The following is a 23,216-nucleotide window of genomic DNA, read 5'->3' on the forward strand; positions in this document are numbered from 1 at the left end:
AAATGAGTTCCAGTAACAGGAATGAGATCCAGTAACAGGAGTGATTTTTTTTGGTCATAAATATCAATTATTTGAACGTGCAGTCAACAATTTCTTTAAAATAAAGACTTTCTTGACAGAAAATGTAAGGAATTTGTGGGCTTGCTTTTAAACATGTTTTTTTTAAGTTTTGTACCAATTCAAAAAATTAGATAAAGCTACCTGAGTTTGACAAGTACATGTTATAGATATATAGATAAATATTTAAAATGAAATGTGGCTGAGGGGGAATGACTACACATTGATGGTGAGTGTTAGTGACAGAGGACACTCCCAGTATGCAAATAGATGGTGCCAGGAGCCAATGGGAAAATACGGCATTATGGAAAATATCTCTTAATTAGTACAAAGCATTGCGTAGTTTTTTTTATAAATAAATAAATATTCTTTAATACAATGTATTCGAGTTCAGAAAATAATAACATTTCTGATTTGCATATACTCATTTCTATTGTTTAAAGATTAAAAGAATTAAATGTTTTAGATAAATACTTATAGATTTTATAAGTATGGCTTGTTTTTTCAGTGCACATAATTTGAATGCTGTCTTTTAAACAGTGTTGAGATTCTGTGATGAATACACCAATAGAATGTCTCAAAAATTGCCTGAAATGAACCCTTTTTAAATGGACTTCTAATGAAAGGTTAGAAAGTTTTATCTCTCTTCTGTAAAGTTGCTGTTCTGGAGATAGAGTGCATGTTTTTTCGCAGGACAGCGATGATATGTATGTTTTAGTGTTGAAACCACTGATCTGTGCTTCGACCCCTATAATTGTGAATGGCCACTCTCCAGCAACAACACTGCTTCCAGATGTCCTTATATTACTCCCTTCTTCACAGACTCTGGACTTCTCCACCAGCCCCCTCGTGCACAGGGGCGGGGAGAAGAAGCCCCCTCAAGATCCTTGACCTCATGTTCCAGATAGACTGGGAGATATCGCTACACGAGATCCGCCTGGGAAGCCATGTATATTTCTGTAGCTCGCTCAGGCCAACTCAATAACGCGGAGGAACGTCAGAAGAAGTGCCAGATGTTTGTTTATTCCAATATTTCAGGGTTACGATGAAAGTGAAAGTCTGTAAGTGGATGAAAGAGGAGTTTCTGGGATAACAGGAGATGATCTAGAGGACCAAATAAAAAGGGCTGCAGAAGATCAAACAGGATTTGTGTTCATGAAACAGTCCATCTGCAGTAAACTTTTATATTACACAACCAGAATTTAACTGCACCCAGGCCCAATCCCATTTCTCCTTTGACAATTCTACCCCTAACCTCTTGTTTTGAGTGTCAAATTCCCCTCGAAACTAAGTTATAATGGGCACCTGATACGTTGTCAAAATAAACAAATAAAAAAAAACCCACTGCTTTAGCCAGTCTGTTGGGATAGTAGACAAGCGTTAACGTTTAGCAACCTGATCTAAATTTCAGTTATCCTCCATAACTTCTTGGTTCTAAGGAGCTGAAGTTAGCTATTTGCTAGCATCTTGTTCAAACTTTAATGCAGCAGCCTCAGTAACTGTTGTTGCATCATTTAAGGTGGAACTGGAAATTTAGCTAGCTACTAGTATGATTTTTTTTAAGCTTGATTGGATTAAAATGGTCATAAAAAAATGAAACTTCACAATAAACTACGGTAATACAGCTCTGTTACTTAAAAATGATGAGTTTCTTTGATTTTACCAAATTGAAAACCTCTAAAATGTAATCAAGAGGAAGATGAATAAACACAAGCCATCAAACCAAGCTGAACTGCTTGAATCTTTGCACTAGGAGTGACATTAAATTATCCAATCAAAACAAAAGGCCGATCAGTGTTTTTTGTTTTGGGGGCTGATCACTGATTGTGGAGTCGCGTCTCAGCTTATTTGGTTGATTGCCGATACAATCGAGGGCGGAGCTAGATGCCACAATAATATCATATAGATGACAAGCAAACTTGGTACAGATCCCCATAATTTCGACCACCTCTAAACAAAAAAGTGCAGTAAATGGAGAATACCGCATTTGATACTACCGCATCAAATTCACTTCAGAAATTCCTGGGGTAATAAAAAATATGTTTAACTTGATAAAAAAAAAACAACAGAAAAACAGCCACACAGATAATATTGCATTAATTGGAAGAATACAAAGATCCCCGAACTGAAAGAACTGCAGTTTCCTGTGAGCGAGCAGCTCCAACAATGAGTTTCACAGGGCTGCTGTTAAAATCTTTACTCCCTAATCAGACTGGCTAAATTAAAAAAATCAATCAATCGCTAATTGCTGATACCCAATCAATCTATCTCTAATAGAAACCACTACTGGTGCTTTCTCTTACTGGCCCCTTTCATTTACTGACATATACAGACTAATCTGATGTTTCAGTGCATATGTATGTGTGTGTGTGTGAGTGTGTGTGTGTTACCTGGTTTTAAAGTGCTGGTTTGCTGTGTTTGCTGGTCTTGCGGATCAGCTTCTCTCTTAGGACTGAATTCTGCAGAAGCAGCAAAAACACAGAGAGCAGCAGATCAGAGGAGAACACACTCAGCATCAAGATCTTAACCAATGAACTACAAATAAAGGCTAAACATTAGCATCAAATTCATCAAACTCTATTACAGAACACGTCTTCTACCAAACACAGAACATTGCTGTAAATACAGAGTCACTGTGTGAATGTTTTTTAATTACAGAAACTATTGGTAACAGAAAACAGCAATGGATGCTGGGAGATCAGCTGCTTAGTGAGGGACAGAAGAAGTAGAAAAAGTACATATTTCCAATTACTTTCTGCCGTTATTTATTTGTATAATAGGCGTGTCACACACCCTCAATCACCATAAGTGTGCTGTCTTGTCCTTCAGGGCTCATTTTCTTTAAGTATTCAATTATATTTCTGATAATGGTTTACCGCGTAAGGGAACATTATAGGAAAAAGCGAATTATAGGATTATTGGATGGCAGAAAGGAATCAGGGAGCCTGAAATTCTTTTAGTGGTTCCAAGCTATTTAATTGTATTGAAGATATATTTACTCATAATATGGGGTGAACTCCACCCAAATAAAGAGAATGCAACATGTAGATTTTATAGGTTGTTTTTAATTAAATGTATCCCAGGATGAGAAGAAATGATGATGTAAAGAAGTTTATACCTAGCTTATACATCTCCTCTCTGACTTCCTGCTGGTTGATCAAGCCCATTTCCTGTGTGAGAGAACCAAACAGAAAAATATTAACTTCTACTAGGAATGATTCAGTATCCACTATGAATTATTCAACATCTATCATGAATTCCTCAGCATCTACTATGCATGATTCAGTATCTACTATGACTTATTCAAACTCTAGTTTAAATCCACTATGGATTATTCAGGAATTACTATAGATGATTCTATATCCACTATGTATTATTCAGGAATTACTATAGATGATTCTATATCCACTATGTATTATTCAGGAATTACTATAGATGATTCTATATCCACTATGTATTATTCAGGAATTACTATAGATGATTCTATATCCACTATGTATTATTCAGGAATTAATATGGATGATTCTATATCCACTATGTATTATTCAGGAATTAATATGGATGATTCAATATCCACTATGAATTACTCAGGAACTACTATGGATGATTCAGTATCCAATATGGATGATTCAATATCCACTATGTATTACTCAGGAACTACTATGGCTGATTCAATATTCACTATGTATTATTCAGAAACTACTATGGATGATTCAGTATCCACTATGTATTACTCAGGAACTATTATGGGTGATTCAGTATCCACTATGTATTACTCAGGAACTACTGTGGCTGATTCAATATCCACTATGTATTATTCAGGAACTACTATGGATGATTCAGTATCCACTATGTATTACTCAGGAACTATTATGGATGATTCAATATCCACTATGTGTTACTCAGGAACTACTACGGATTTAATGTCCTCTATGATCTATATAAAATCTATTATAAATTTCCCAGCATCTACTATAAATTATTCAGTAGTGATTATGAAGTATTCAGAAACTACTATGAACGATTCAGGATCCACAATGAATTTCTCTGCACCCGGTACGAAGTATTTAGTATCGCAATGCATTATTCATTATTCACTTAATGTGATTCAGTATCCATTATTAATTCTTCAGTATCTAGTATCAATTATTCAGTATCCAGTATAAATAATTCAGTATCTAGTATCAATTATTCAGCATCTAGTATATATTTTATAGTATGCAGTATAAATTCTTCAGTATCCATTATGAATTCCTCAGTGTTTAGTATAAATTTTTCAGTATCCATTATGAATTCTTCAGTATCTAGTATCAAGTATTCAGTATCCGGTATAAATAATTTAGTATACAGTATAAAAAAAATTGTATCCATTATGAATTCTTCAGAATCTAGTATCAATTATTCAGTATCCAGTATCAATTATTCAGAATCCATTATGAATTTTGAATAAAAGAAAGAGAGAAGCAGGTTGTTAGTATATAATGATGTTTACCGCTGCTCTGGGCGTCGCTGAGTCAAACACAACAAGAGGCTGAGGGTTCTGTAAAATAATCACAGAATTATATACGTATATGATTATGAACCTATATTACAATCATATATACATTCATATATTTGTTTACTGAAATTGCAGCTGTCAAACACCACCTGAGCTCTGTTTTTATAAATACTGGGTTTGTGTGGGTTTTCTGTCCCATATAGACTTGTAGACTGTGTGTGTGTGTGTGTGTGTGTGTGTGTGTGTGTGTGTGTGTGTGTGTGTGTGTTACCTGCTGCTGGGGCAGGCTCTGATCTCCGAACGCTGCTTGGAGTGTGTGTGGGAGTCTCTCAGGCAGAGGATAGCCATTCTTCCGCGCCACCACCAGGTGGAATGCAGTACAGAATTCCGGGAAACTGAGGGCTCCGTCCCGATCCACATCACTCAGTTCCCTGCAGGTGCAGTGCCAAATACCATCACGCATCACACGTGTTTATAATTAACAGTAATAAACATATGATAAACATTCTGTAGTGTAATAAACATGTTACTGAGTATTCTGTAGTGAAATGTACGATATGGACCAAATATATGCTGTTGGATATCTCTGCATTAACATGAAACATGCTCTGCCTCATTCCACCTCACTCGGCCTCGCTCTGTCTCATTCTGCCTCACTCTACCTCACTCAGCCTCGCTCTGCCTCATTCTGCCTCACTCTACCTCACTCAGCCTTGCTCTGCCTCATTCTTCCTCACTCTACCTCACTCAGCCTCGCTCTGCCTCATTCTGCCTCACTCCACCTCACTCGGCCTCGCTCTGCCTCATTCTGCCTCACTCTACCTCACTCAGCCTCGCTCTGCCTCATTCTTCCTCACTCTACCTCACTCAGCCTCGCTCTGCCTCATTCCACCTCACTCGGCCTCGCTCTGTCTCATTCTGCCTCACTCCACCTCACTCGGCCTCGCTCTGCCTCATTCTGCCTCACTCTACCTCACTCAGCCTTGCTCTGCCTCACGCCACCTCACTCGGCCTCGCTCTGCCTCATTCTGCCTCACTCGACCTCACTCAGCCTTGCTCTGCCTCATTCTTCCTCACTCCACCTCACTCAGCCTCGCTCTGCCTCATTCTGCCTCACTCTACCTCGCTCTGCCTCATTCTGCCTCACTCAGCCTCGCTCCGCCTCACTCTACCTCACTTCTCGCTCTGCCTCATTCTGCCTCACTCTACCTCGCTCTGCCTCACTCTACCTCACTCTACCTCACTCGGCCTCGCTCTGGCTCATTCTGCTTCACTCTACCTCACTCGGCCTCGCTCTGCCTAATTCTGCCTCAGTCTGCCTTATTCTACCTCGCTCTGCCTCACTCTACCTCACTTGGCCTCGCTCTGCCTCATTCTGCCTCACTCTACCTTGCTCTGCCTCACTCTACCTCGCTCTGCCTCACTCTACCTTGCTCTGCCTCATTCTACCTCACTCTACCTCGCTCTGCCTCACTCTACCTCACTCTGCCTCACTCTACCTCGCTCTGCCTCACTCTACCTTGCTCTGCCTCATTCTGCCTCACTCTACCTCGCTCTACCTCGCTCTGCCTCACTCTACCTCGCTCTGCCTCATTCTGCCTCACTCTACCTCACTCAACCTCACTCTGCCTCATTCTGCCTCACTCGGCCTCGCTCTGCCTCATTCTGCCTCACTTTACCTCACTCGGCCTCGCTCTGCCTCACTCTACCTCGTTTTGCCTCACTCTACCTTGCTCTCATATGCAACTGAATAAACATTACGTTGACTATTACGTAGTGTAATAAACATGCAATTAAATATTGTGTTGTGTGATAAACATGAAACAAGTAACTGAATATTGTGTGAAACGGTGAAATGTATTGGCGTGGTCACTTTGCATAAACTCGGTTTATATAAGTGATAATAAAGTTATCTTCGCAAAAAAAGCTTCATAATGTGGTTTTGCGACATGACGCTGATTTACATTATTTGATGTACATTTATTTGATGCATGTCACACCGGTTTCTGACATGCTTTACGTTATTAAACTCATGAGAGCTAAACAATGGAGACGCATTGTTCTTTCGAAAAAATTAGCTACGGCATCTACCTCATCTGTAGATGCAGTAGCTATTTTTTTCCATACATATATATATATATATATATATATATATATATATATATATATATATATATATATATATATATATATATTGCTGCACTAAAAGGTAGTAATTCTAATTTGTGAAAGTTTGGTTTAATGTCACTTTGAAATCAAGTTGGAAAAAGTAAGCAATCCCAAGCTCATATTATTTTGTCATATTTTTCAAAGAATAAAAGAAAACATTTTTTTCATATCGCCCAGCACTACAATAAACATGTAATTGAATGTTCTTTAGTGTAAAAAACATGTATTTAGTTGTTATTTATTGCAATAAACATGTAGGTAAATATTCTTTAATGTGATAAACTTGTAATAAACCTGTAGTAGAACATTTTGCAGACTTACCAAATGTGCGAAAGCTCAGGGATGGGCAGTTTTGACTTGGTAAAGAAGTTTTTTGCAACAGTGCCTGAAAGAAAGAGCAGTGAAGAAGTGATTGAAGGAGGAAGCGGAGAAAGAGTTCTGGCACATCACTGTTCAGCTGAAAGCTTCATAATCAGCTCATGCTGAGATCAACCAAGAAATGTGTCAAGAGCTCATTATATTTATATACACATAATTTCACACAAACACCAAAACATTCACACATGATAAAACATCTGAACCCAGATTCGGTTATTTCCTGACTGAGACTGAGACTGACCCAGTATAAGGCCGCTGAGGTCAGGCTGAAGAGTTCTGAACTGGTGAGTGTAATACTGCAGCTGTTCCACAGTGATCCTCCAGGGGTCATCAGAGTACTCCACCATCTGCTCTACAGACCCGGCCTGAGAGACACACACACACACACACACACACACACACACAGAGAGAACATACAGATAAAGAGAATACAGATAACCAGAGAAAGATAGAGAATATAGAAATAAAATGATAGAGAGAATATTAATAAAGAGAGATAGAGAGAATATAAATAAAGAGAGATAGAGCGAGCATAGATATAGAGAGATATAGAGGATGAAATTGGATGAGGATGAGGTGAGAGAATATAAAGATAGAAAGTGTGAGAGTGCGAGAGAGAAAATAAAAAGACAGAATATATAGAGATAGATAGAATATAGACAATATAGAGATAGAAAAAAGTGAGAAAATAGAGAGTAAGTAAGAATAGAGACAAAGAGAAAGTAAGACAATATTTATAGAAAGAGAGAAAGTGAGAGAGAAAGGAAGAGAGAGAGAGAGCGAGAGAGAGAAAATATAGAGTATATAGAGAAATAGTGTGAGAATATAGAGATTTAGAGAGATAGCGAGAAATAGCGAGAGAGAAAGTAAGAATATAAAGAAAGAGAGTAAGTGTGAAAGCAAGAGAATATTGAGATGGCAAGAGAAAGTGAGAGGGCAAGAGAGAAATGATAGACTAATATAGAATATAGAAAGAATAGAGAAAATATAGAGTTAATTAGAGAATATACATGTAGAGAATATAGAGATATATAGAGATAACATAGAGAGAATATAGAGATATATAGAGAGAATATAGTGATATATAGAGAGAATATAGAGATATATAGAGAGAATATAGTGATATATAGAGATAATATAGAGATATATAGAGAAAATTTAGAGATATAGAGAGAATATAAAGATGTACAGAGAGAATACAGAGATATATAGAGTATATAGAGATATATAGAGGGAATATAGAGATAATGAGAGATTATATAGAGATATAGAGATAATATAGAGAGAATATAAAGGTGTATAGAGAGAATACAGAGATATATAGAGTATACAGAGAAATATAGAGGGAATATAGAGATAACAAGAGAATACAGAGATATATGGAGTATACAGAGATATATAGAGGGTTTATAGAGATAATGAGAGATTATAGAGATATATAGAGAGAATATATAGATATATAGAGTATACAGAGATATATAGAGGGAATATAGAGATAATGAGAGATTATAGAGATATATAGAGTATACAGAGATATATAGAGGGAATATAGAGATATATAGAGCATTCAGAGATATATAGAGGGTATATAGAGATAATGAGAGATTATAGAGATATATATATAGTATACAGAGATATATAGAGGGAATATAGAGATAATGAGAGAGTATAGAGATATATAGAGATAATGAGAGATTATAGAGATATATAGAGAGAATACAGAGATATATAGAGTATACAGACATACATAGTGGGGATTTTGGAGATAATGAGAGATTATAGAGATATATACAGAGAATACAGAGATATATAGAGTATACAGACATATATAGAGGGAATATGGAGATAATGAGAGATTATAGAGATATATAGAGAGAATATATAGGCCCCAAAGGACACATATTTGGGAATATTTATCAGCAACAAAAGCTTTAGTGAGGTCAGGATGTTAGGTGATCACCACTATTATTTATTTTGTTAACTGCTCGATTCATCCTCAACATAAAGTGTTGGATAGAGCACCATCATTCCAGAGAACACAGTTCTTTTACTGCTCCACCGCTCAATGATGTGGGGCTTTATACCTCTAGCCCACGACTGCCAATAGGTTCATGTTTATCTGCTACAATAAGTCTGCTAATCTATTGACAGTGTTCATCACAGGGACCAGACAAGCTCTACATGTGTGTGTGTGTGCATCTGTACATCTGTGTCAGCACTGAGTAAAACTTAAAGTAGCTGAATGGATTCATTAGAACAGGTGTCCATAAACATGTGGACATACAGTGATAGAGTATTAATGTAAAACGGTACCTGTGGCAGTGCTGGTGGGTCTGGTGCTGGCTTGAGTGGGTAGTGGCTTGGAGAGGAATTCTGACCATCATAGGCTACAGAGAGAGATTCAGTCAGATTCAGCCTGGAAATCTTCATTCAGAAGGAGTAACAGACCCAGACACATAATCATCACATGATTTGTACAGAGAAATGATAAAAGGATGACACTGATTTCATAAGAGAAGAAGAAAGGAAGAGCACAGAATGATGAAGAGCAGATTAAAGGGAGCTCAGAGTGCTGATAACACATTAAAGGCTGATAATTGACTCCCAGCTCAGACATTTCTCCTCAAAATTTAACCTCCATCTCACTCCTATTAGTGCAGAAAAAAAGGAAGTGCTCTGTGCAAAGGTCACAGGTACACCTCAATTTCATTTCCAATAAAAAAAAAATATATATACATCCCTGGAAGAAAATTAAGTTTTCAAATCAGTTTTTGAATCAGTTTCTCAAATTTTGATATTTATAGGTTCATGTTTGAGTAAAATTAACATTGTTGTTGTATTCTATAAACTACAGACAAATTGCAAATAAAAATATTGTCATTTTCAGCATTTATTTGTAGAAAATGAGAAATGGCTGAAATAACAAAAAAGATGCAGAGCTTTTAGACCTCAAATAATGCAAAAAAAAAAAAAACAAGTTCATATTTATAAAGTTTTAAGAGTTCAGAAATCAATATTTGGTGGAATAATAAGCCTGTTTTTTAATCACAGTTGTTATGCATCTTGGCATGTTTTTTTCTCCACCAGTCTTACACACTGCTTTTGGATAACTTTATGCTGCTTTACTCCTGGTGCAAAAGTTCAGTTCAGCTTGGTTTGATGGCTTGTGATCATCCATCTTCCATCTATCTTATATTCCAGAGGTTTTCAATTTGGTAAAATCAAAGAAACTCATCATTTTTATGTGGTCTCTTATTTTTTTCCTGAGCTGTGTAATTGTTACATAATTGTTACTAAACTTAATGTTTCATATTGTAATGTTTCCTTTTAGATAAAGGCTGCAGATCCAGGGGTTCATGGACATAAGAAATGATGGTAAACGGAGATTCTGGTGCTTGTCGTCACACTGCTTGGAAGCAATCAGAATCACTTAGGTTTGTGGATGGTTGAGTGGAGGGGTGCCGGTGTTTCAGGGTGGTCTCATGTCTATGCTACCTTCTGGCTACCAGCCTCAAACCAGTTGTCAAGAATCATTAACTATCCCCATTACTTTCATTACCTTTACTACTTTAACCATTTCAGTACACTTCAGCATAACAACCATACTAATGGTTTTGTCCCACTTCATAACAAGTGTCTCTAGTAACTGTGTAGTTAGACATTGACAAACCAATGTATCTGTAATTAATCTGTACCAATGTGTACTTAGAGTGTTACCGTGGAACTACATAGTTACTAGAGACACTTCTTTTAAAGTGGGAGTTATGTTTTTAATCAATGATTTTAAAGCACTTTTTGAACAGATAAAAATGAGAATACTCTAAATAAAACAAGCACTTTACAAATATTCATTTGTTTATCTGTTAAACATGGACCACAGTATACTACCTTATCTGTTAAGCATGGTGGCTGGGAACATTCTAAAATTTGCAGGTTATCTGAAAGGTAGTGTCTAGTCTTAGAAACTGGAGCATTTTCAAACTTATTCAATGACACTGAGGTCTGGAACCTGTAGAATGAATGTATTCCTAATACTTTTTTTCTGGTGTTTCTTTCAAAAACAGCACCTTGACTTTGGTAGGGCATAATCATTTGTACTGTGTCAACTTGTGTTAACTTTTAACTATTATCGGCTTCCAAGTAAGGCAAGATTGTGGGAGACAAGGGTTGGGTATTGAAATTTTATATCAAAAAGACACCAACCGAATTGTCTCAGTGTCTCTCGCCAACTTGCACTGTCTCAAGCTAACTCACGCTGTATCTCCCTCTCTCTCTCTCTCTCTCTCTCTCTCTCTCTCTCTCTCTCTCTCTCTCTCTCCTGAGATAATATAATACAGGAAAAAAAGGTCTAGTCTGCCTGACTTAAACAACATTACACTATTATTACTGTCCTTCACAAAAACAAGCAGTATAAAAAAATCATATTTATAATTCATTTTTTAGTGATTGACACCACTAATATCATTTAATTTAATTTTGTAAACATAATGCTTATATTCCTTTAAAACGAACTGAAATGCATAAAGCAATATAAAGAGTAAAAATAGATATAGTTAATATTTGTTCTTAATAAAGCTCCACAAACATGCTCAATGTTTGTTCCAACAACATCCAAAAAGATGGAGTCTCTCATGGTGACGGTATGAAAATGAGACTACTCATGTCGGCTGTTATAGTGCCAGAAGCATTTCTGACAGCAGTTCTTCTTGCCACATTATGCACTGTTGCGTACTTACGTCACATGTACAGCCTCTAAAAGAGGATCTGGCTCAGTTTCACTGAACGCGAGCGGCTGGTGGAGCAATGAAGACTTCAGAAGGGGAAACTCAGAGCTCAGTAGCTCACTTATTTACCCTGACAAAACTGACAATCGCACATATTTACTCTCATACATCCTCTGAAGACAATTTCCCTCAGCAGTTTATGACTGAGTGTGCTCTCTCTCTCCCTGACTGAACATAACCTGGAATCGGATTCATCTGCTCTGAAAGGAGACCGCATCACATCCACCCAGTTTAAAATGATTCTTCCGCATAATTATTAACTAATTATTTGTTGCGGTAATTATAGTACTAATAATAATTGTTTCTTGTATTTTTTGGTATATATAAATATAAAAAAATGGTATCAAAAAAAGTATCATTTGGGTACAGGTACCAGATTCAAAATATTATATCGGTATCAGTATTGAAAATTTGAAACCGATACCCAGCCCTATGGGAGACTGATGGATGGTACATTCAATTCCAAAGTTTTATGGGCATTTAGCATTTTTTGACCCACAGTATCATGGGTGTAATTCGAAGTCTGGGGTAATAATTAATACATATCACAAAAACACTTTATCTCACAAAATCAAAAACGTTGAGCCAGTCTCTCATTTCCTCCACCTCGAAATTTAAGCTCAGAGAGACTGAACTCAAACCCTGAGCAGAAAGCTTTCTGAAATCTCGTGGTTGCCTGGATACCAGCCTGATCGCCTAATAGCACTGATCTCCCAGAGTCAGGAGTTCTAGATGCTTTGGGAATGCTTTACTGGCTCCACGCCAACCCTGTGCCTCACAATCAATAATCACCTGCATTAGAAAGTGTAAGAAAGTGCTGAATCACAAAGTTTTAGGCTCTTTCCAGGAGTCAGCTTCAGACTCATCCGGACAGTAACACTGTGCCGTGTTGATGCTGACGGTGCAACTTTACTGTAAGTGTCTGAAAGTACAAAAGTAAATGGTTTACTACACAGTGTTAATGTTTATATGTGTATACATCCTAATTTGAGAACAGAGCAGAGAAGTGCTCAGACTCTGTGAACTTTGGAAGTAAAAGATCACAGAAATTCAATCAATTCTCTTAATTGTGGGTTTGAGTAGATTACTTTACAAATATTGCCATTTTAATTACTATTTACTATTCAAACACACCTATGGACCTTAATTTGTTTTATGAGTTTTAAATAGAATGTTTATAAAATACTGAGGAACCTGAACAAGATATTTTTGTTAGGGACTATTTTTTGCAACAAAAGCCTGCATGTATCCTTCCACTATTTTAATCTTAAGAAATTTAAAACAAATTCAGATTACTGCAAAACATAAGAGTTTGTATGAAATTTTGGAATGAGGTAATTAAATGTTTTTTTTTTTTTTTTTTTTTTTTGTTGCTTCGCAACAAGACAATAAACTCATATACGATGTAATGTAATGTACCTAATATCACTCTTTTTTTTAACATATTGAGCTGAAATAAACACTGTAAATAAAAACTACTCGCTTTATTACAATATCACAGTGTATTTGCACATATACACAGATCTATAAGCGCTAAATTTATAAGCGCTAAATGTTAATCTACACAGATTTCTCTCCAAAGAAACTGTTCATTTGGGTGAGTAAAGCACTTCCGTTTATTTACAGTAAGCTTAGATCCCAAAATTTATCCAGCACTAAGGCTGGAGCATTAGCATTAGCGGCTAACCTCTAGCAGTTAGAGGCTAACGTCACCCGACAGCGCTACACTGAGGAACCCTGAGTGCTCCGGTTAGCCAGGGTGATATCAGCTAGCGGTTCGTCCCACATGGCTTTTTTAAACACAGTAAATATGCAGGCTAGAGTCTGATATACTCCCCTCTGACCCATGAAAGAGCTAGCGTGATTAGCGGGTAATGCTAATGCTGCTCCAGCAGTGATAGCCGGGGTTAGCAGCAGGCTAAGGCCGATGATACTCACCTCTGAACAGGGAAATAGCGGTTAGCGGCTAATGCTAATGCTACTCCAGCCATGGTGGTGGAGAATTAAACTGAAACTCCTGTATAACTCTGTACTTTAATGGAGTAGCTTTACTGCTCCTTACAACCTGACTGGTAAAATTCATACATAAGTGCAAAAAATACAGTAAATACGTGAGAATAATTATTGCTTTTTATATTTTCTTATTACAATTGAGAAAAAAAGTATTGAAAAAAGTATTGTTTGGATATCGGTATCGAATTCAAAGTATTGTATCGTATCGTATCAGAAATCTCAAAATGATAACCAGCTTTATTCATAACCATTTGGTGGCAAATCTGTTCTGAAAGGACATTTTTCTTCAAAAATGAAAAAATGTAAAATCCGGTAACATTTAAACCATGGCACATCCTGATACAGTTTCATTATGGGAATACACCCATTGCTTTCTACATAATCGCCTCAGGGAGCTCATGTATAAAACATCTAAAGCATTTGACTTCAGTTACAGCAGAATCACATGCCTCACAAGCAAATCTCACAGCTCTGGAGCTGCATAAAGCGTGAGGTCAGCTGTTCGTCTCTGGTGCGACTGAACACCAGTTTCTTTTCGGAGCGTGTGACGGCATACACAAGTGATTTGATGAGGAAGATTTTACACTTCTGTCTTCCTCTTTCTCTAAACAAAACGTGATCAGACACACAGAGGGTTTATTACGAGGCTGTTTGACTTAACAGCACTGCTGAGAGTGAGGCAAATAAATAAATAAATATACTATATTATATACAGTGGCTTGGTAAAGTCTTTTGCAACCTCCAACATGTTTTCTTCCAGGATTTAACTGTATTTAACTCCATCCATCTTCCTATCAACTCTGAACAGCTTCCCTGTCCCTGCTAAAGAAAAGCATCTCCACAGCATGATGCTTCCACCACCATGTTTCACAGTGTTAATCCAGGTTAATTGTTCCATCGCTAATTTGACCATTTCTCATTTTCTGCAAATAAATGCTCTAAATGAATATTTTTATTGAGAATTTGGGAGAAATGTTTTCAGTAGTTTATAGAATAAAACAACAGTGTTAATTTTACTAAAACATATACCTACAAATAGCAAAAGTATACATATATAAATATAAATATATATATATATATATATATATATATATATATATATATATATATATATATATATATTAGGTGTGTCATGATTTCGATATTTCATCGAAATCGATCGAAATTATGTCATGGTCTCGAGCATTGTAGTCAAAAAGCACGCTATGCTAATAGCGCAGCACACTGTAGCCGACGCCTCAAAGAGCAGCCCTTTCTCCAGAGAATGTGGACATTCTCATCTTCTTAAAGAAAAACTTGAAAATATAAAAATAACAGTCGTTTTGTCTTGCCTCAAATATGTTAATAGTTTTGGTACCTTAAGGAGCATCTTTCTCTCCAGATAAAGTTTATGCTATATCTTTATTAAAGAAAAAACTGGACTAAAAAAGTCTTATTTTTCATGTTTAACTGTTATAGTAGGATAGAGTTCAGTTTGTTAAGGCTCCAATTTGTAAAGCGTGAGCAGAAGGGAGGCGGACGTTTAAGCGGGTAAGACATAACTTTAATAAATAATAAACAAACAAATAAACAAATAGGGGAATGACGAAAATAAATATGTACATAAACAAACAGGGAAAACAAACACAGAGCTAAACTAAACAGATAATAACAAAACAGGGCTAGGGATATATACAGGGATAAATACGTAAATAAATACAAAATAAACAAAGAAACAAACAGGAAATAAACGTGACTAGAAATAAACAAGAACGAGTAAATACAGAAACATGAAATAGGCAGACGTGGCGTGGCAAAACAATAGCAAATAGCGTGATGAGACAAACAAACGTGGGAAGGTGCAAAGACCGACAGCAAACGTAGACTAACAAGTACTATTTATGCTAAACAAGAAACAATGAACACCAGAGGAAACAGGTAACGAGGGGCGGAGCTACAAATTACACACACGTAATGGAAAAGTACTAGAGAAACACACTAGGAAACGGGGAAAACACAGGAAAACATAGCGAGGGCGTAACACAATTGTTCTATTATTTTGTACATGACTGTTCCTGTATTTTTTTATTATTTATTTTATTTGTACTGGTGCTACCCAAAAAAAACACTAGATGGCATTACATATGTATCTTAATTCAGTTATTTAAATTTGACCATTATTGCCTAATGTGGTGTATTACAGATCACTTGTATCACTTTGAATCACTTATATCAAGCCCACATTTTGAAACAAGAAATTCTAAATTTGATTAATCAAACCAATGACTGACCATAGACTAATCTAAAACTGGCATAGGCCTCTCTGCTGTAAAAAAAAAGAAAAAAGAAAATCGAATCGTGACCCTAAAATTGGAAATAAAATCAAATCGAGGATTTAGAGAATCGTGACACCCCTAATATATATATATATATATATATATATATATATATATATATATATATATATATATAAAGAGAGAGAGAGAGAGAGACAAACAAATGGACAAATAGACAGGCAGGCAGATAAATCAATAAATCAGTTGTTTAGTTGTAGGCCAGTTTTAGAGCAGTATCTCACCCAATATAGACTCAGCTCCATTCCGCTGCATGCTGTAAGGACTGCTGTGATTGGCTGGTGAAGAATCCTGTGGGGAAGTCGTGAGACTTAATAATAAAGTTTTTATGCATATGAAAAATGATTTATCTGAAATAAAAAATTCTGGTTGAGACAACTGTGTGTTTTTTCAAACTTAAAAATTTGAGTTGGCCTTAAACCTCAAAAATTTAGTGCAGTAAGTTGCCTTTATTTATTGAATTTTCTGATCTGAACGTTTTAATTTTTATAGTACAGCAGCTCTGTGTGTCCATAACTCACTAGACTCCCCTCTATCTAAACCTCTCTGTCCTTACTATCCAGTACAATAGGGTAATACTAGTGGAATGCTAACCAACATGCTAACCGTGCTAATAGCATAACGCTGACAGTTCAGACTGAGGTCAGCTCTACAGAGCCTCTCTCTTCTGTCTGCACACAGCAGACACTGTGAACGAGTGTGTTAAACAAGGCCTGTGTGTGTGTTGAGTTAGCTGATAACCCACACGGCTCAGCCGTGACCTCACACTCCCGCAGAGCTGCGTTATCTCTCACTGTGACTGAAGGAGAGCTAACCTGCAGCTCTGGAGTGAGCTGAGTGCATCCGGATTACAGGCTAATCCTCACACACCTTTCACTGCCCACAGCAAACTCAAGCACTGAGCACACCAGCTAGCGGGATTAGCACAGTGCGCTAACTGTATTTAACCTGTTGCTTTCTCTACAGTTTATAATAATACTAGATACAATAACATGAATATAGTCAAGCTAAATTATAAATCATTATACAATTATTATTTACAACATTTATGCTAAATTAGCTTCTGTGCTTCTGTGTGAATTCTGTGCTTAAAGTTTTATTCATTTCTAATTTAGTCAATTTGTTTTTGTTAACTTTGTGAAAATGTCTAGTATCAGGAAAGTTAAGTTTATTTAGCTCAAAAGTTACTGTTTACCTGTAGTTACATTTTTAAACTATTTCATTTTCTGTTTTTATAAACTTCAATTTACTGTTATCAACTAACTTAACTTTACTGGTTTCATAAAAAACGTAATATTATGCTTTTCGTGAGTTATGTTTTTGATTAACATGAGATTATGCTTATAATTCAATAAAGTTCTTACTGTTTAAATAACTAATGACTGTGTTAATTAAAGTAATATTGTGGTTTCAATGATCTTCTTTTATCTAATTATCTACAATTCATTTCTATTTTACTGAACTTCAAATCGTTTAATTAACTTAGAAATGTTACAATTAAAATTATTTTAACGATTAAAAAATGACCTAAATTTACTACTTGAAATAGTGAAATGTTAATAACAGTAACTAATAATTACTCCTCAAATTAACTTAGATTTATGGTTAAAATTAACTTATTTAACTGGGAGTTTTGATTTTATATTTTTAGTTTTAACTTAACTTTATATAACTTTGCTTTATAAATCTAAATGTTATGCTTTTTAAGTTTTTATTAAATGTAGATTACTTTACTTTATTTATTTTAACTACAATTTAAATGTTCATGATCTTGAGAGTAGTTTATTGTAGTTTTAATGAATGTGAAATTTAGATTGAACTTTTTTTGAGATTTAGATGAACTTTAAATTAAATAATGCTTAAAGAACGTTTTTTTTATTATTTAAATTAAATTAAATTAAGTAAAAGTTAATGGTTTTATGAACTTAACGTTACCTGTTCCACAAATTATTACTGCAAATACTAATTTAAAGTTACTAGTTTCATAAAAAGTAATATAATTAATTTAGATCAATAACTTAGAAAACGATTCAATTAACATTTATTTAGTTTTTGAGAACTTAAATTTACCTAAAATTCTTATTTTTTCTTCTGCATTTACTGAAATAAACATACAGATGTTTCAAAGGTTACTGTTTTACAGATAAAATATATTTTCTATGTTAATCTGTAACTGTTCTACACCCAAAAAATAAATGGAAATTGCATATTGAGTATGCATTAACTAATTTTTTTGGGGTGAATTCATGTACATATTCACTCCTTTAGTCTTTGTTTGTGCTGTCATCTTGCTTTAGTATAAATCCAGGCTGCAGTGTTAAGTCCCTGATCCTGTTTGCTCTATGATGGTGTGTTCTTACCGGCCCTGACGCTGATCAGGTTTACAGGAATGGCTGGGCTGGAAACTGTCCGCTACTGAAGTAGCCCCAGTGCTCAGAACCACATCCTCAGATATCTGTGAAGAGAAAGATAAACTTTTATTAGAGATTTACTCAAGTTAAACTACTATCATTACTGTCAGAATCTGATCTTCACCTGAGGCCTTCAGAAGCTGAATCAGCAGGAATCAATAAAGCCGTGTTTAAGGTTAAAACACTGCCTGTTGTACCTTTAAAGATGGCAAAACAAACTACCATCTGAAGCAAAATCTAAGGTTAGATTATGCATTTTTGTTCCAGATTTTAAGTCCTGATTTCCAGTCTGGGCTGGCTGGCTTTAGTATACAGTCATTTGGAGTCATATATATATATTTAAGAGAATAGTGTTTGAGAGGCTCAGTCTCAGATTGTGATTTAGAGAAATCAGAGAATATCAAATATTTTATTTTCGATTCAACTTGAAGCATTTAGAATCTAGAAGTCTATACTGGTCAAGTGGTCAAAACAGGCACCGGTTAATTTGTGAGGACACAAAATAATACATAATCATGGGTGTGTTTTGGGTGTAAAGTAAAAAAAAAAAACAATCCTTGTGCAAGTTGCAATTACCTTTAAGAGCCAGGTGTGCTCTAACTTTGGTGCGTTGATATCTTAACATAACGACTGAGTGTTGACTATTGTCAGGGTTTAAATCAGTCAGTGGTGCACCTGTATTTCCCACTGCCAAGATAGGAACACGGCAGACATTTACCTGCACACACATCACTTTCAGACCACCACGCCTATCAGCAGTGCAGGCACAAGGCGTGAAAATATATTGCTGACAGGGTGTAAGATAGCAACGAGCATCGCATCGTGCCTTGTGCAGGGTGTACAACAAAGCCCTAAGTTGCATACAGTTGAATATTAGTTGAATATTAGTTAAGAATCTTTGAGACATCTATAATGGACCATCCAAATAAGCTTTAAGCTTTAAATTCAATAAAAAAGTGATAAATGGACCTTCTGGATTCATCTCTGCCTCACTGTACTTCAGAAAGTGGTTTCATAAACAGGGCTCTTGAGGCCCGGCACTGCAGCATAAGAGCATCGCTGACCATAGTTGAATGGCTGCTGAGAGCTTCTTATAGCGGTCAGTGCCGTTCTGGCCCAGCGCCCGGACTCCCGATGTTTTCCCAGCTGGCCAAAAAGGGAGAGCTGACAGCGACGGCCAAAGATAGCGGGAGAAGCCGGAAATTGATTTTAAAGATGTTCGGCTGAGCAGCGAGCGAACAGGACCTCACTGTGTTTCTCTGTGAAGAGTCAGGAAACTGAAGAACTATGTACAGAACATCAGCAGAAGCAGAAAACACCAGCGTGAGGAAGAGCCACTGAGAAAACATATAATTGTTTGTGTGGTATTAGTTTAAGAAGACTGTGTTTGTCTATTGTTGTGACTTGATCAAAAGAAGATCAGAACAAATTTAATCACCAATTTATGCAGAAATCCAAGTAATCCCAAAGGGTTCAAATACTTTTTCTTGCAACTGTATTTAATATGCATCTACTCATCTTACAGAAGTGTAGCCCCACCCACTTATGCTCAGGTTACAAGGAATGCACTGCTTCTTAAGAATGCATAATAAAGCACAGCCAATCAGAACGGACATCATGTACATATATGTCTTAAAGACAGGAAGTATAATTAATTGCAAATAAAAAATTAGGTTCACAAACTTTGGAACTGGAACCCTGTTAATGGCCAGCATTTAACCTCACTACACACAAGATAACACCTCACAACTTATACAGATATAGATGTGTATATGTTTCCAAGCCGTCCCTGGATGCAACACTTCACAATCATTTTACATAACATTTATTTTAGCACTCAGAAAGTGATGTTGGATCCAGTAACATTCCCTTCTCATTGTTGAAACTCTGATATCACCTAGCTTCTCATTTTCTTCCACAAGGCAAGAAAAACAAGCCATCCAGCCCATAATAACTAAAGAAGTCTCTGAACCTCAGGGGAACAAAGGCCTGTTGTTGTTACTGACCGGCCGCCTGACCTTGATCCACATTAAGCCTGAGGATTTCCTTTCTTCTGATCAGGAAACTGAGTAGTTTTCCCCGCGCACTGTTGAGTTAAACCTCTTTACCAGCCCACATCCAGAAAACCCATAACTAAAAAAATAAATAATTATTTAGATTTCATTGGAATAACATACCTTTTAGATGTAACTGAGTGTGTTGAACTTTTGACCAGTGAATGCAAACCAGTTTCCTAAAGTAGGTTTATTTTTTTTATCTCAAATTCCATTTTATTTTATTCAGGGTTCTTTTTGCACCATTTTAAAAGTCAAATTTAAGACCTTTTTAGTACCTCAGTGAATATGATTTAAGACCACAAAATGTAGTCATGATTTCTTTGGTAGAAAATAACTTATTGTATAGGAATTCAAAACTTTCCCATTTTTTTCTCCATTGTGATACAGTACAGAGCCAAAATAACATATGTAAGTTGCATGAGCTCTTTTGTGGTTTTCTGTACATATGAGAAAAAAGTAAAATGTATCATTTAAATTGTTGTGATTGTGTTTGTAGTAAATTTTACTTTTACTAATTCGCCGCTAATGTTAGTATGTTAGCTAGTTTTCTGCTAACCCCAAATTAGATGTTTATGGTGGGCCACTGTGTTTTTCCACCGGCATTAAACGCACCATCTGAAAATTTACTCCCTACAGCAAATTTACAGTAAATTTAGAACAATTTAAGGCCTTATTTAACTGGATTTTAATTTAAGACATTTTAAGACTTTTAAAGGAACTTTAAACCTGTTATTTATTTTCATATTACCCTTCTCCCAATTTCATTAAGAAAAAAAAGCTAGCTGGCTCGCCGGTAAAGTTAGTATGTTTTCTAACTCGTCACTAAAGTTAGCTAGCTCTAACCTTAGTTCTCTCCCCGGTAACATAGCTAGCTAATTCACTGCTAACGTTAGCTAGCTTTCCGCTAACCTTAGTTCTCTCCCCGGTAACATAGCTAGCTAACTCGTCGCTAAAGTTAGTATGTTAGCTAACTCGCCGCTAATGCTAGCTAACCTTAGTTTTCTACTCAAATTAGATGTTCACAGTGGGCCACTGTGATTTCCCACTGGCATTAAACACACCATCCGAAAATTTACTCCCTACAGCAAATTTTAGGGCTGCAGCTATCTATTATTTCAGTAATCAAGGACTCTACTGAAAAATCGATTCAATTAATCGAGTAATCGGATAAAACATATTTGTTGGTTAAAGACTAATAACAAAATACACAAGAGAAAACAAGACATTTCACTTAATAATGAATGACCAATTGATTTCCTTTTTTAGATAAGTTATATTTCTAAATTCACAACATACATTTCCTACAAACTACAAACACAAATAGAAATAAATAAAGGAATAATAATAGTCTAATAACTAGTACTTTAATAAAATAAGTTAAATTATTTTCAACAAGAATTCCTTATTTAACCGGATTTTAATTTAAGACATTTTAAGACTTTCAAAGGAACTTTAACCCTGTTATTTATTTTCATATTACCCTTCTCCCAATTTCTTTAAGAAATAACTTCTTTATGAAACAATAAAAAAATTTCATGCTCTCAGGCCTCTCACCTGTCTCCAAAAACTCCATTTCTCACAGCCTACCTTCTGTTGAACCTTCAGTCATTTGTCCGTCTTTGTCTTCATCAGAGATTAAAGACAGTTTCCGTATTTCCAGTCCCCTGGGTACTAGTTTTCAGTCACATGTCAGTCATTAGCTCCTATCGTATCAACACAAGTCTGTTTGCTAATTGACTTTGCAAAGTATTGCCAAAATCTCCCATTGCACACTGAGTGTTATTTATGTTCTGTCTGTTTACCATGTCTAACACACAGACAAATCATTTTAAATTTGTTATTCTGCTGACTATGTTACTGGCTTTTGACCCTGCTCTGTTTTTTGGTTTTGGTCTTAGCTCTCTCCACGTCTGTCCATGTTCTGGTTGCTCAAGGTTTATAACTCACTGTGATGTGTATGTACTGCTTGCTTTTACATTGTTGAGCATTTAACCTGTTTCTATAACTTAAGGAATTAATTCTCCTGCACATCCATGCAGCCAAAAACCTTTGGTTTATTTCACTACACAACTTTTCCACAAGAGCACTCAATGCCAATGGTTTGCACAAAGTTAATCAGTTAAACATTATTCCCACACAATGTACACTGTGATATACATGCATTAGGCTCAGTTGAGAAAAGAATACATTTTTGCTCGTTTATGCCTATTTGGAACAGTTGTAGGATTTTATGACTCAATTCCGCACTTATGTCCTCTTGTGTTCTCATGGAGCCCTACTAAATGCTGATAACTGTATTACTGGCTATTTAACTCAAACCTGCTATTACAGATTATGTATTACGCAGCTAGTATCTATTTTATTGAGCAATCGTACGGCAAATTAGTCTCCTAAGAGCTCTTAGTCTCCACAGCAGCGAAAGCCATTAGAGATGATTAAATATGTTGTAATATGACCTCTCTCTCACTCTCTTGCTCTCTCTCTCATAGCTCTTTTTGACCAACGTGTAATGCACC

At 36.0% G+C, this 23,216-nt stretch overlaps 1 protein-coding gene across 4 annotated transcripts in view; it reads right to left on the reverse strand.

Moving 5' to 3' along the window:
- reps2 (RALBP1 associated Eps domain containing 2) overlaps positions 1-23,216 on the reverse strand; it is a 55,886-nt gene that overhangs the window by 20,960 nt on the left and 11,710 nt on the right. For 3 of the 4 annotated variants that reach the window (XM_049462884.1, XM_049462885.1, XM_049462883.1), the window contains exons 2-10: positions 18,593-18,687; positions 16,457-16,523; positions 9,416-9,526; positions 7,344-7,467; positions 7,046-7,109; positions 4,827-4,986; positions 4,550-4,597; positions 3,176-3,227; positions 2,448-2,516 (exon numbers count right to left, since the gene is read on the reverse strand). In XM_049462884.1, coding sequence (XP_049318841.1) covers positions 2,448-2,516; positions 3,176-3,227; positions 4,550-4,597; positions 4,827-4,986; positions 7,046-7,109; positions 7,344-7,467; positions 9,416-9,526; positions 16,457-16,477 — 649 coding nt within the window. In that variant the 5' untranslated portion in view covers positions 16,478-16,523; positions 18,593-18,687. The remainder of the gene's footprint in view (positions 1-2,447; positions 2,517-3,175; positions 3,228-4,549; positions 4,598-4,826; positions 4,987-7,045; positions 7,110-7,343; positions 7,468-9,415; positions 9,527-16,456; positions 16,524-18,592; positions 18,688-23,216) is intronic. The other variant, XM_022676770.2, reaches the window with a different exon arrangement.

This window comes from Astyanax mexicanus, chromosome 13 (genome assembly GCF_023375975.1).
Source record: "Astyanax mexicanus isolate ESR-SI-001 chromosome 13, AstMex3_surface, whole genome shotgun sequence".
Classification (NCBI taxonomy): Eukaryota; Metazoa; Chordata; class Actinopteri; order Characiformes; family Acestrorhamphidae; genus Astyanax; species Astyanax mexicanus.